Source organism: Camelus ferus, chromosome 2 (assembly GCF_009834535.1).
Source record: "Camelus ferus isolate YT-003-E chromosome 2, BCGSAC_Cfer_1.0, whole genome shotgun sequence".
Lineage (NCBI taxonomy): Eukaryota > Metazoa > Chordata > Mammalia > Artiodactyla > Camelidae > Camelus > Camelus ferus.
In genome coordinates, this window is record NC_045697.1 from 4,488,741 (window position 1) to 4,501,226 (window position 12,486).

At 52.4% G+C, this 12,486-nt stretch overlaps 1 protein-coding gene across 1 annotated transcript in view; it reads left to right on the forward strand.

Annotated features, from left to right (window-relative positions):
• JAKMIP1 (janus kinase and microtubule interacting protein 1) overlaps window positions 1-12,486 on the forward strand; it is a 113,266-nt gene that overhangs the window by 71,286 nt on the left and 29,494 nt on the right. Inside the window, 1 exon segment of the mRNA XM_032493730.1 lies at window positions 11,181-11,309. Coding sequence (XP_032349621.1) covers window positions 11,181-11,309 — 129 coding nt within the window.

Sequence of the window (12,486 nt, forward strand, 5' to 3'; positions counted from 1 at the left end):
AAAATTAAGGTGTTGGCAGCATCATGCTCCGTCTGAAACCTGTAGAAGAATCCTTTCCTACCTCATCTTAGCTTCTGGTGACTTACTGGCAATCTTTGGCCTTGTCTTTAAGCTGTGTAACTACAGTCTCTGCTTTCCTTGTCACATGCCATTTTCCCTATGTGTCTCTGTCACTACACGGCCATCTTCTTCACCGGTCACGTTGGATTAGGGGTCCAACATACTCCAGTATGCCCTCCTATTAACAACTGTCACAGTGACCATATTTGCAAATGATGCCACATTCTAAAGCATTGGGGGGCTAGGACTCCAACAGATCTTTTTGGGGGAGACTCGGTTTAACCCGTAACACCTTTATGTAAAATCCAAGGATTTTCAATGTTGGTGAAAATGTTTATAGTACACTCTAAATGAGTGAGCCAAATAAAATCGATCTGTGGACCAAATTTGGACACTCGGTTAAATAGCTGTTTTATACCATCTCATTTAATCCTCGTAGCAACCCTGTTGAGGTCAGCGTTGCTTTTTCCATTTTGCAGTTACAGGAAGCATATAGATATAAAATACGGAAATGAGTCAAAGAGATAAAGTAAATTGACAAGGCTGACATCCTAACTCAAGTCTGGGGCTCCAGGGTCCAAACTTGTACGGAGTCAAGTTGAACGAGGCACAGGTCTCTACACGCTGACATTAGAGACTCAGAAATGGGAAGTGGTTTGGCGGAACTTGGTTATTTTTAAATGCATTTTTCTATTAGGAAGTAAGATAACCACATTGTAAGACTATCTGGGAAATAAGTGGTCCATGGCAGCAGTACCTTCCAGGGCAATCAGTCAATCACTGTTGGCATTTTAATGGACTCCTTCCCCCTCCTCCGCCCCGAGTCCTTGCTCTGCTTCCATTTGTTTTTAATAATGTAACTGTAATTATGGACTGCACTTTTGCACCCTGGTTTTTTTCACTTAACATTATACTATACAGCATTTATCTATGTTATGATGCTGTCACCATAAATATAAATTTCTGTGGCTACATAATCCATCGAGTGGATGGGCCATAAATTTGTGCACCATCCTGTGTCTGCTGGGTGTGTTTGGCCCCAGCTCCACACAGCTGTGCATAATGGTGCAGTAAACACCTCTCTGCCGCCACGCACAGCTCTCCATGGGCCGGTCCTGCTGGAGTCCCTGGGCGCCGGACATTTCATTCAGTGACCACTCATCCCCTGTTGTTGGACTTCCTGCTTCTGTAAGTGTCACCCCAGTGAACTCCTTTTGGCCAGAAAGCTGTGTCCGTAGTCTGGATCACTCCCATGGGTGGATTCCCAGAGATCAAAATGTGGGTTAGAGGGTGTGGAGGCTTTGATCAAGAACATTCGCTCCCCCCGCCCCTTCACTTTGTAGAAGAGTTACATCATTTCACAGAGTTGCCAGGAACGTACGTGATGCCATTTTTCATCACAGGACATAGATTTAAAAAGCAGCATCCGAAAGTGTTTGGTCTGTGGCATGAGCTGGACGTGCTGTGGTGTCACATACCTCATAAAGCGTCTAAGGGGGGTTTTGGGGAAACCCACTTTTGAGCTGTGACTGTATTTTTCAAACCTTTACCAGAACGCCTGGAATAAGAAAAATTGTTTCCCCTCTTCCTGATTTCTGAATGTGTTTATGGGAAGAGGACTTTACAAAGGCCTGGAATGGACTTAGGAGCTCCTAGGCTTGAGTGTACAGCGGGCAGGGAGGGAAGGGGCTGTGTCCTACTCCTGTGTCCTGGTCACTGCCTGGCACAGACTAGGTGGCCTTAAATGGTCGTTGACTGAATAAGCAACTGGGAACATGCATTTGCCTGATCCTGGGTCAGCCCAGAAGGCTGACGATGCTCAGTCACTGTAATTATAATAGTTTGACGCCACTAGAGGGTGGATCCTGGGAACCGCTGTGGGAAATTTCCTGGCCTGGCTCAGGGTCTTTCCTACTTACTGTGACCCTTCAGCGTCTTTCTGTTTCTCAAGATTCAGTGTACAACTGCTCCCCTGTGTTTCTACTTAATCCTGGCTTGCCTGGGGCTGGGTGGGGTGGCTGGGTTCATCGGGCAGGTGTTCCTTTTAATTCTTATTTTTTAATTGAAGTGTAGTCTCTTTACAATGTTAGTTTCAGGTGTATAGCAAAACAATTCAGTTATACACACACACACACACACACACACACACACATACACATATACATACATATATATTTTTTCAGTTTCTTTTTCATTACAGCTCATTATAAGAAATTGAACATAGTTCCCTGTGCTATACAGTAGGTCCTTGTTGTTTATCTGTTTTATATATAGTAATGTGTATCTGTTAATCCCAAACTCCTAATTTATCCCTCTCCTCTCCTTCCCTTTTGGTAACCATAGTTTGTTTTCCACGTCCATGAGTCTATTTCTGGTTTGTCAATAAAATTTGTATCTTTTCGTTTTAGATTCCACATATAAGTGACATCATATGGTATTTGTCTTTCTCTGTCTGGCTTAACTTCACTTAGTATGATCATCCCTAGGTCCATCCATGTTGCTGCAAATGGCAGTATCTTGTTCTTCTTTATGACTGAGTAATATTCCATTGTGTATATATACGTGTGTATATATGTGTGTGTGTGTGTGTGTTTGTGTGTGTATATACACACACCACATCTACTTTATCATCTGTCATCCGTGGGGCAGGGTTTTCGTCCCCCAGGGCTGCCTCTCAGGCCTGGGCATCTTCCCTTCCCTGTCTCCCACTGACCACAAGGATTCACTACTTTCTTTCTCCCCTTAAATGCCTCTATCTCACTGTCTCTTATGCATCTGTGCACTTTGCCACTTTGCCACTTTGCCAGAGTCTTTGCTTGACAGAATGTCATGGTGAATGCACTGAAGGATCCAGCACTTCCGGAAGTCTGACAGCCGTCCCTGCTGTCTGGCTATGACAAGCCTCCCTGGACTCGGCGGCTCCCCCAGAGGGGATCCTGCAATTCCACACCCACAGCCCAGCTGCTGCAGATGTGCCGAGGGCAGAGCAGGGATGTCAGCCCTCATCTTCCAGGGGGGCCACCACAGCCCCAAGGGCTGCTGACCTGTTTCAGGGGGCTTCTGGGGACAAGACTGGTGTTGACTGTCCCTGCTGGGAGACACTGCTAGTTCAGCCCCAGTGGGGGTTGCAGGAGAAGGACCCTGAGTCGTTCCTCAGGCCCTGTCCGGGGAGAGGGGCTTGCCCTGTGGAAGGTCTGATCAGGACCTAACTGGACACATGGCAGGAGGTGTCGGGTCAGCCATTGGAGCGTGCGGCCTGGCAGCACAGAGTTGTGTCCTAGGAGACCTTGAGCACACGAACAACGGCTGAACCTAATACAGTTGGTTCACGTGCCTTGAGGGTGGGGCTGGTTTCTTGAGTGAGGCTGGGAAGCTGTAGCCTGGAGCAGTGTGGCAGTCGGACTCGGCTCCTAGATGTGTGTCCTTGAACTCTGGGAACGTCTGTTTCCTGGTTCTTAGAATGAACATCACATCCGTGAGATGAAATGAAGCTTCTGGCTCCACGCCTGCCGTGTAGTCAAGGATCAATCAGTTATAGTTTGTCTTTCTCCCTTCGTCTTAAATCAGCAGCTTTCCTTTGGAGTTCCTGTTAAATGCAGATTCACAGGCCTTGCCCCTCCCTTCCCCCTCCCCTACTCTAATTCATGTACCCTGGTCTTAGAGACAGTATCTAGTAGCAGTGAGGTGACATCTCAATGCACTTTAGGTGGCAGCCATCCTTCGAGGGGGGGCTGGGAAACATCCAAGCGCTACCGGAGAATAGACCCTTCCTTAGGCTCAAGCATCTGTTCTGTGGTCCCCTCTCCCAAGTGGACCATGGACCTTGGCTCTCCTGTCACCAGGAAGCAGGTGACTCCTGAGGAGCTTCTGGCCGGCCCCTCCTGGTCAGTGGCTCTGGCATCCATTCTGATAGGACACCTGAGGCCTAACCAAACTTGACCCTGTGCCCCCGAGGCCAAGCCTGTAGCCTAATGGAGGGGAGGACGGGGCGCCGCAGCAGCCCTGGAACAAGCCGGCTGCCGTGCCTGGGCCTGGCGGGGTGCCGAGGGGTTTTCATCATGTGCACACCTTTCCCGTATTTCAGTAGCCAAAGGATTCGTTTTTTCTTTCTGATTGTTTCCACTTGACTTTGTTCTTAGACAGCCCCTCCCCAGGGCTCTATTGTCAGCCTTCAAGCATGGGAAGGGCCAGATCCTGCCTCATTTGTTCGGGTACCTGCAGCTCCTAGCACAGCGCTCACCCCACACGGTGGGGCTCAGTCACACTGGTGAGGTGAGCTGTTCATCATCTCAGCCCTGCCGGTCTGCGGGGCTCTGCGTGGCCGCGTGCAGTGGAGGACTTCGGCTGCGTGTTTCATTTCCTGGAAGTGTCATGAGCTTGTTCCTTTCAGGCTGGGCAGTCACCTGTCACCTGTTCCTTCCTCCACAACCTGGCCAGGTGGGCAGCTGAGCTCCGCATCAGAAGCTCATGAGGCCCCAGTCGCTGCTCTGAGTGCCGCCTGCTGGGTTTGTGGGACCCTCTGGTAAAGGACTCGAGAGATTTGGGTTCTGGAGATAGAATATGGGGCCAATTTCAAAGATGCAGGGCCACACTCGGGCAGCTGAGTAGCACACAGTCTACACTGTCCCAACCTGGGGCAGTGATGCAGGTTGCTGGGCCCTGGGGGCAGGAGAGAGAGCAGAGCTGGGGCGTGACCTGGCTACAGAGCCTGCCCAGGGCATCTCATTTGGCATAGCAAGGACCACGGGGACATCCAGGCCGCACCCAAAGACTTAGAAATAGACAGAAAGTGATGGTGGTTCTAGGCACTGTGTTTAAGTGAGACAGGAAACCCCAACACCCAGAGTGAGCATTGGGGGGAGCCTCAGTCTTGGGGTGGGGGGCTGGCTGGAAGGCAGGCCTGTAGCTCCTGGCCTCCTGCCTGGTGTTAGGAGGGGACCCCAGACCCAGGGGGGAGGGGATTAAGGCACAGGCTCCCTGATTCCAGGCGCACCCTGCTAGGCCTCTGCTTCCTCATCTGTCTCCACCACCTTCCTCTGAGCCCCCATCTGCTGTCCAGGGATCATTGCCGCAGCTCCCTGGCTGCTCCCCTGCTGCCAGCATCTTCCCTTCCCCTCCAGAGCTGTGAGAATGATCTTTTTAAGGCACAAGTCAGACCGTGCCACCTTCTTCCTAGGAATCTTCCAGTGGCTCCCTATTTCTTGGGGGATGATTTTGGGGCTCCCTGGCCAGGCCCTCAAGGGGATCCAGCCCTGCTCACCTCCTGCCTGGGGCCTGCAGCAGCTGGTGTCCACAGTGGGCTGGGTGGTGAAGGCCAGGATCCTTCTCACCATCATCTGTGGGGCTTCTAATGGGCACAGCCGAGTGTCAAATGACAGGTGAGAGGGGTGCCTCCGTTTCTAAGGAACTTCAGGCAACAGTGGGTCTAAGTACGTCCAGGAAGCAACCCTGCTGGACGTGTCTTGTGGTTTGCACATGCCAGGCAAAGGCTGCCTTTGGTTTTTCTTGAGGGTCCAGGTACAGAGCAGCTCACAGAGAAATCAGCCTTTAGTCTCGTCCCAGAACTCAATAGTTTGATGGCTTGATGGCTTTATGGCTTGATTTCTAGGATTATCTCTTTCTCTCCCCCATTAGCCAAGATTTCTTCTCTTGCTAATGTCGAAAACTCAAAGTCATTTAAGCGAAGAAAAGAATTTATGCAACTGAGATGTCTAGGGGGGCAGGTTTCAGGCATGGCGGGATCTAGATGCTCACACAGTATTGCCAGGAACCGGTCTATCTTCATCTTTCAACTGTGCTTTCCTCTGGGCTGGCCTCTTTCTCAAGCAGGCTCTCCTACTGCAGTGGCCCTAACAGCCTTAGCAGCTTCCGACTGGCATTACACCTGCCTAGCAACCTCTGTGGCTGGAGAGCATCTCTCTTTCTCAGTGGTTCCAGCAAAAGTCCCAGGGCTGGTGCTTCTTGACTCACCCTGGTCACAGGCCCATCCCTGAACCAGTCCCAACTCTGCCTGGGCGACACCTCATTGGGAAACATGACTTAAAGGCTTAGCACTAACTTGCATAGTGGGACACAGTTACATATCATGGCTACTTTGGAAGGAGCGGAGTCTCAAGTATTGAGTTGAAATACGTATGTACTTGGCTGTATATGTTTATTCTTTTGTGAATTCTTCTTTGCCTTTTAGTGTTGCTTTACTACCTTTAAAAATACAGTTTTACTTTTTTATGGTAAAACTTACCCTTTTTTTCTCTCCACTATGAGGGGTTTTACTTTTGATTTCATGCCTAGAAAAGCTTCTCAGTGCCCTCGTAGGTGCCAGATGGTTGGGGGACTGGATACCATTCCAGCTGCCGTTTTCCTGTTGAATAATGGTTTGTTTCAGAATGTGTAAGGGTAAAACAAATGCTTACGGAAGGATTGCTGAGAACCAGTGAGGCTAGCTGGCCCAGCATGCACACAGGTGGGCAGGGATCACCAGAGAAATTTCCTAAGCACACGAAGCGGGAGGTGCCTCCCTGCTTTGGGCTCTGGTCCTGAAGAAAGCTTCCATCACCACGCGGTTGCTAGTGCTGCTCCCAGGGGGCCTTGCGACCGTCCAGGGACCAGGCCCGTGGAATGGCCCTGACAACGGGGCGGCTCGGGGAGCCTGCGTTCTGGGAGGAAGGCCCCCAGAGAATACGCCAGTGCAGAGGCTGTCCTCTGTGACTGATGAGCCCAGGCCCGGCCCCTGGAAACCGGCTCCTCTCAACCCACAGATCTGCCCCAGAGCTGGCTTGCCTTTTAATACGGGCACACCTTCTGGAGTGTCCCTGTTCTCAGAACTCAGCGGCAGAGAATCGGCAGGAAGAGAGCGGGCTGCACGAGGGAGAGGAAAACCCCTGGGAGGGGCTTGGTGCTTGCCCCTGGAACTCCAGGGGGGCTTGGGGATTGATGCCGAGGATGTGGCTTTTGGCTCCCTGGACACGCACGGGCTAGCGGGCACCAAGAGCCCTCCCCACCATGGAGTACATCCTCTTCGTGCTGTACTTCTCCTTTTTCCTCTGTCTCTGCACCCTGGTGTGCCTGTACTTTTCCGGCTGCCAAGAGATGACCTATAAGCATGAAGGTAAGCGGCTGGCTATGGGGACGGTCGTGGTTACGTGACTTGGATGCCCCTTCCTGTGACAGCGATTGCTGGGAAGGACCCGGGTGAAGAAAGGGGCAGCTGAGAGAGCCTGGAGTCAGCTGAGGGTTTCTGTGGGATGCTTCCCCCGCCCCGTTTCCTCTCCATCCCATGTGATCTGCTAAGAACGAACACCTCTATCTACCCAACATGTTAATGGCAAAGAAATGTTTACTTTTCAGTCATTTTTGCTGAAATCGCACTTTAAGTATTTGGATGCGTTTGTAAAAAGGTGTCAGCAAGGCAAGACTTCAGTGGTAAGGAAAATGGAAGCCTGGAGGGGTGCGCCCATGTGTAGAAGACACTCCTGGAATGAGCAAAGATGGACGTTTGTGCTCGTGAATTTCCTCTCCTTAGGAAATTCCCCAGGAGGTTTTGAATGGTGGAGGCTCTGAAAATGCGACAGCTTCTTTCATGCTTGGCATTTTTAAAAGCCCATTAGGAGCCAAGCATTTGAGAACCAGTATTTCCGGGGGATCCTCTCATTCCGTGGAGACCAGTGTGTTATTTCATGTCTATGAAAATACAGTATAAGGCAGTATTGCTTTGTCTCCAAAGAAGACAGCCACCAGGTTTTCACTTGCAACCTTGAAATGTCTTTTTTATCTTGTTTTTTATGAGTAAGGTCATAAATAGATAGGGTACATTTTGGCTTCCGGCGCAGAACACTTAAAGACAGCAACCCTCGAGGACCCACCCAACCCGTGTGTCTTACAATGCGGCACAGGCTTTGCTCTGTACTGCCAGCCTCTTTACACGATAAAACCCCCTCTAAAAGCAGACAAGCAAACAGGCAAACAAAAAACTCATCCAGCCCACATGCTGTGCAAGGGGCAGGCAGGGTCGCCGTCCACTCACTGCTGCCCTGGAAACGGGGCGTGCTGTATGGATATCTGTGGATTCATCTCCTTTGTGGCTGTAGGGTTACAACTTGAATGCCCTTTGGTGTCTGCTCCCGCCCAGAGCTGCTTGCTCCTCCCTCACTGCAGCTGCTTCCTTGGGCTCTTGGGCTCTGAGACCGCATCATACTTCAGGGGGCTCCACTTGGGTCTGGGGATTGGCTGTTTACAAAGGTGCAGCTCCACTTTAAATGCGTTGGGTTTTGACAGAGGACCAACACGACATGACTCTTGTTTCAAAATCATCACCCTGACCGCCAGGTTATGGAACAAGGGCAAGAGGGGGAAGGGCAGTGGGGGCTGGTTTTTTAAATTTCATTGAAAGATGATGGTGGCTTGGACCAGGATGGAAGCACTGGAAGGGTTGAGGATGGAGCCAGCAGCCCTGTATTAGGGCTCAATAATTGAGTACTTAGCTAGCAGTCCCTCAAAGTTTCAAAAGTCATCCTAGGTACTGGAACTGAGTCATCGTCCCCAAGAATGGCCCACGATGCCTGCTAGTGGGTGACCACTGCTCGGCATCCCGTCCTGGTCATGTGGAGCCTGTGTCTTGATGTTCCCTGGGGCTCACTGGTGGGCCGTGAAGGGCATCCCGGCAGCCGCTCTCTGGCACTCCGCAGTAGCAAACAGACCTGTCCCCAGAGGCCTCACAATTAGCAGTGTTTACAAGAAGTAAGGTCAGCTGACTGGCTGCCCAGAGAAACAAGGAGCCTGGGGCCGGGGTGAATGCGTGTGGGCAGAGGCGCTGAGCGTGGGAGATGCGTCCGCCATCTGAGGTCTTGGCCCCGGCTCCCCAGAGAGGGGTCGTCTGGACTGCTGTTGACACCTGAACTCAGCGGAGCTTCTCCTCTGGAGGAGGGATTTGAGTATATAAGTGTCTCCAGCCTCCACTCAGAAGGAAATGCCTTTGACTTTGATGGCACCCAGTAGGGCCTTACATTCCTACCTGGCGGACTCCCTGGGTGCCCAGCCAGGTGGCAGCCTGGCTGACACTGCTGCAGGAATGTGGGGAAAGGGTGTCACTTGCAGACTTAAAACTGTCTGTGCGTCAGCAAGTTCGCTTGGCACTGAGTTCATTAGCAGAGACGCTCATTTAACAAGCGATATTTCCTGAGTGTGTCGGACCCTGGGCCACTGTGGGGAACACAAGAGCCTAAATCCTTGCCCTCATGGAGCAAAATCCCTGACCTCCTGGGGCTTACACTCTGGAGGAGGGAGACACATAACAAACATGCAAGCAGAACTGGTGACGAGTGCTGTGGAGAAAGATGAAGGGAGGAGGACAGAGCGGTGGGTGGGGGTGGTTTAGTGGGGTTTTGACAAGATGGTCAGGGACACCTTTCTGGATCGGGCTGCACTTGTGAGAAGACTTGGGGGAAGTCGTGTGTGTTCCGGGAAGAGCATCTCAGATGCTGGCGTTTACCCCAGTGCGGTGCAGAGCCGCTGGGTTTTGAGCAAAGGACCAGCACGACATGACTGTTGTTTGAAAATCGTCGCTCTGACCGCCAGGTTACAGGACAAGGGCAGGAGGGGGAAGGACAGTAGGAGGCAGTTTTTTAAATTTCAGTGAGAGATGATGGTGGCTTGGACCAGAGTGGCGGCGCTGGTTCACGAGGGGTTGGATTCTGGGTTGAAGCTGGAGCCAACAGGATTTCTCCCAGAGAGGCCTGAGAGAATGAGGAGCACGGGGGGGCTCAGTTTTGGGCCTGAGCAACTGAAAAGGATGGAGCTGCTGGAAGCAACACATGTTAGATGATGGGAGCAGCAGGTTTGGGGGTTAAGTCGGCGACCACTAGCCTCGCCCCGCCATGGAGCTGTGGAGGAGGCAGCTGAGTCAGGAGTTCCAGGGCGGTGCATTCCCACCCATATTAAATAAACAAAAATGTATTTTTTTCTAGTTTCACGATGTTTATTGATAGGTACAAGTATATAAAATCAGGGCATGGACAGGACTTGTTAAGTAGACTTCGTTTCAGTTCTGTAACAAGAGGGACCAATTCAAATTCTCAGCAGGGGTGAGAGGGGCTCTGGGAGAAGCCGGTTTGGACCAACCGGTGGGAGCCTGGGGCTTGGCTCTGGATTTCGTTACCTTCTTTCTTCATGGTGAAGTGTATTCACTGATTGTAAAAACAAATACAGATCTTTCTCAGGGGCTATTTTGGGGGAAAAGCCTGTGTTCCTAGGACACAGGATGTTGATCTGGTGATTGGGGTCGATGTCTGCAGCCCCAGGGGACAGAAGCTCTTTGTGGCAGGGACCAGGCCTGGTTTTGATTTAGTCACAGCTCCCAGACCCCACCCAGCATCTGACCCGTGGAAGGCGCTCAGTCGGTGTTTGCTGAATGAATGAGTGAGTGAAGCCCCGTCTCCTGTGACATTTGGGGTGGGAGAAGTCCTGGGGAGAGTAACAGGGAGGCCAGCAGACAAAGCATTGAAATGATCTCTGTGAGTATATGCGGATCCACTGGACTATTCCTTCTGATTTTTGTAAATGTTCCAAGTTTTCTATAATAAAAAGTTAAACTTTTGCCTCTTGAGGCGCGTCTGGTGAGGACGCCCCTTGCTTGCCCAGCCAGTCAGAGCCCCGGGTTCCACCTGTAGACACCCTGCCCCTTTCCCCTTTCCCTGTGTCTGGTGTCCAGAATCTCATGGGGTCCCGTCCTCTCTACTCCGAACAGCAAGGATACCACTCACTGTGTTACTGCGCCAGGCCCGGCACTCGGTGACCTCACTTTGTGCTTGCAGATGGGTGGGGGTTCTGTGTCTGTCTGATGGAGAAGGAAGCGGATGCTCAGAGGGGCTGACTGACTTGCGACAGGTCATCAGTTCCTGAGCCTGGAGCTAGGGTCGGGCCAGCACACTCTGGCAACCCTCCATCCTCCGACCGCCTTTGGCCGCCTCCTTCCCACTAAGCGATCACAGACCCCACCACCCGCCTCCTGGGACGCCTGGTGGCCCAGATGCTCATCGTAGCCCCTTCTGCCCTGGGACGAGGGGGCGAGGGGTCTGGGCAGTTTCTGAGTCCCTTCTTCATGTCCTGCGAATTGCCTTTTACAGAAGCATGTTGTGGAGACATTTTTTGGATTTGATGAGGAGTCTGTGGACTCGGAAACACTGTCAGAAACGTCCTGCAACACAGACAGAACAGACAGGGCTCCGGCCACGCCCGAGGAGGACTTGGATGACGTAAGCGGACCTCACCCTGGGGATGCTGGCAGGCAGCCTCTAGCTTCTGGCCTCTGGCAGCTGCAGGCGTCACTCCCTCACTGCGAGACTTAAACCTGCAGGACCGTGTAATCACAGCCCACCGTGTCCAGGGAGGGCGAGCCCCACTTCCAGTGGGATCTAAGAATGGTAACAGGGGCGCTACCCTTCCCTTGCCCAGCACGGATCTCATAGAGGAGACCTGCAGCCGCTGCGGTGTTGCTTCCCCTTTGTCATTAAAACTGCCACGTGGCATCTGTCCCTTGTTCCCCTGAGCTCACACACGCCTGTGCACACACACACACCCCGTCACCTATATTTGTTCCCCTGAGCTCACACACGCCTGTGCACACACACACACCCCGTCACCTGTATTTGTTCCCCTGAGCTCACACACGCCTGTGCACACACACACACCCCGTCACCTGTATTCGTTCCCCTGAGCTCACACACGCCTGTGCACACACACACACCTCGTCACCCACGTGCATACAGAGGGCGCATCATTGCAGGAACGGGTCCAGGCAGCACTGAGGAGGGCGAAGAGCAGAGCACAGCCCACCTGGAGCCTCTCACCCCGCTCAGCACCTGCTGCTTTCCTGACCCACCAGCTCCACACATCCGGGTTCATGACCACAGCCCTCCAGGAACTAGAGTCACAGAGGAGTGAGAGTGGCTTTACTCCCCTGCCCCGCCCCCGCCAGCGGAAGCACTCCGGAAACCCACCTCAAACGTGATCATGTCAGACAAATGCTTTTGGGTTTGCTTTTCTCACCAATAATAGGTAACAGGCGTCTTTCAGCACCAAACACCGCATTCGCCGTCATCCTCTGTCAGGGTCTGCGTGTGCATTTACCTCGGGGACCCCGATGAAGGGCATGATGTCGATGCCAGCTCTTCACAGTGATGCGCTTTGGGTGGTGGTGTCCTTCGGAGCTGGCTGGGGCGGTGGCAGGGGTGCCGTCACAAGGAGGTGTTCACGGTGCTGTGGTCGGGCTGGCTTGCCCTTGCTCCCTGGCCCACGAGTCGAGCGGTTCCCAGGGCCCACGGAGCTCCTAGGAAGGGCGCTGACTGCAAAGACAGCGTCTTCTCCCGAGCCCTCCACTCCAGAGATCTAGTTAGGTCCCCGCCGTGACCGGTTGGTTACATAATTGGCAGC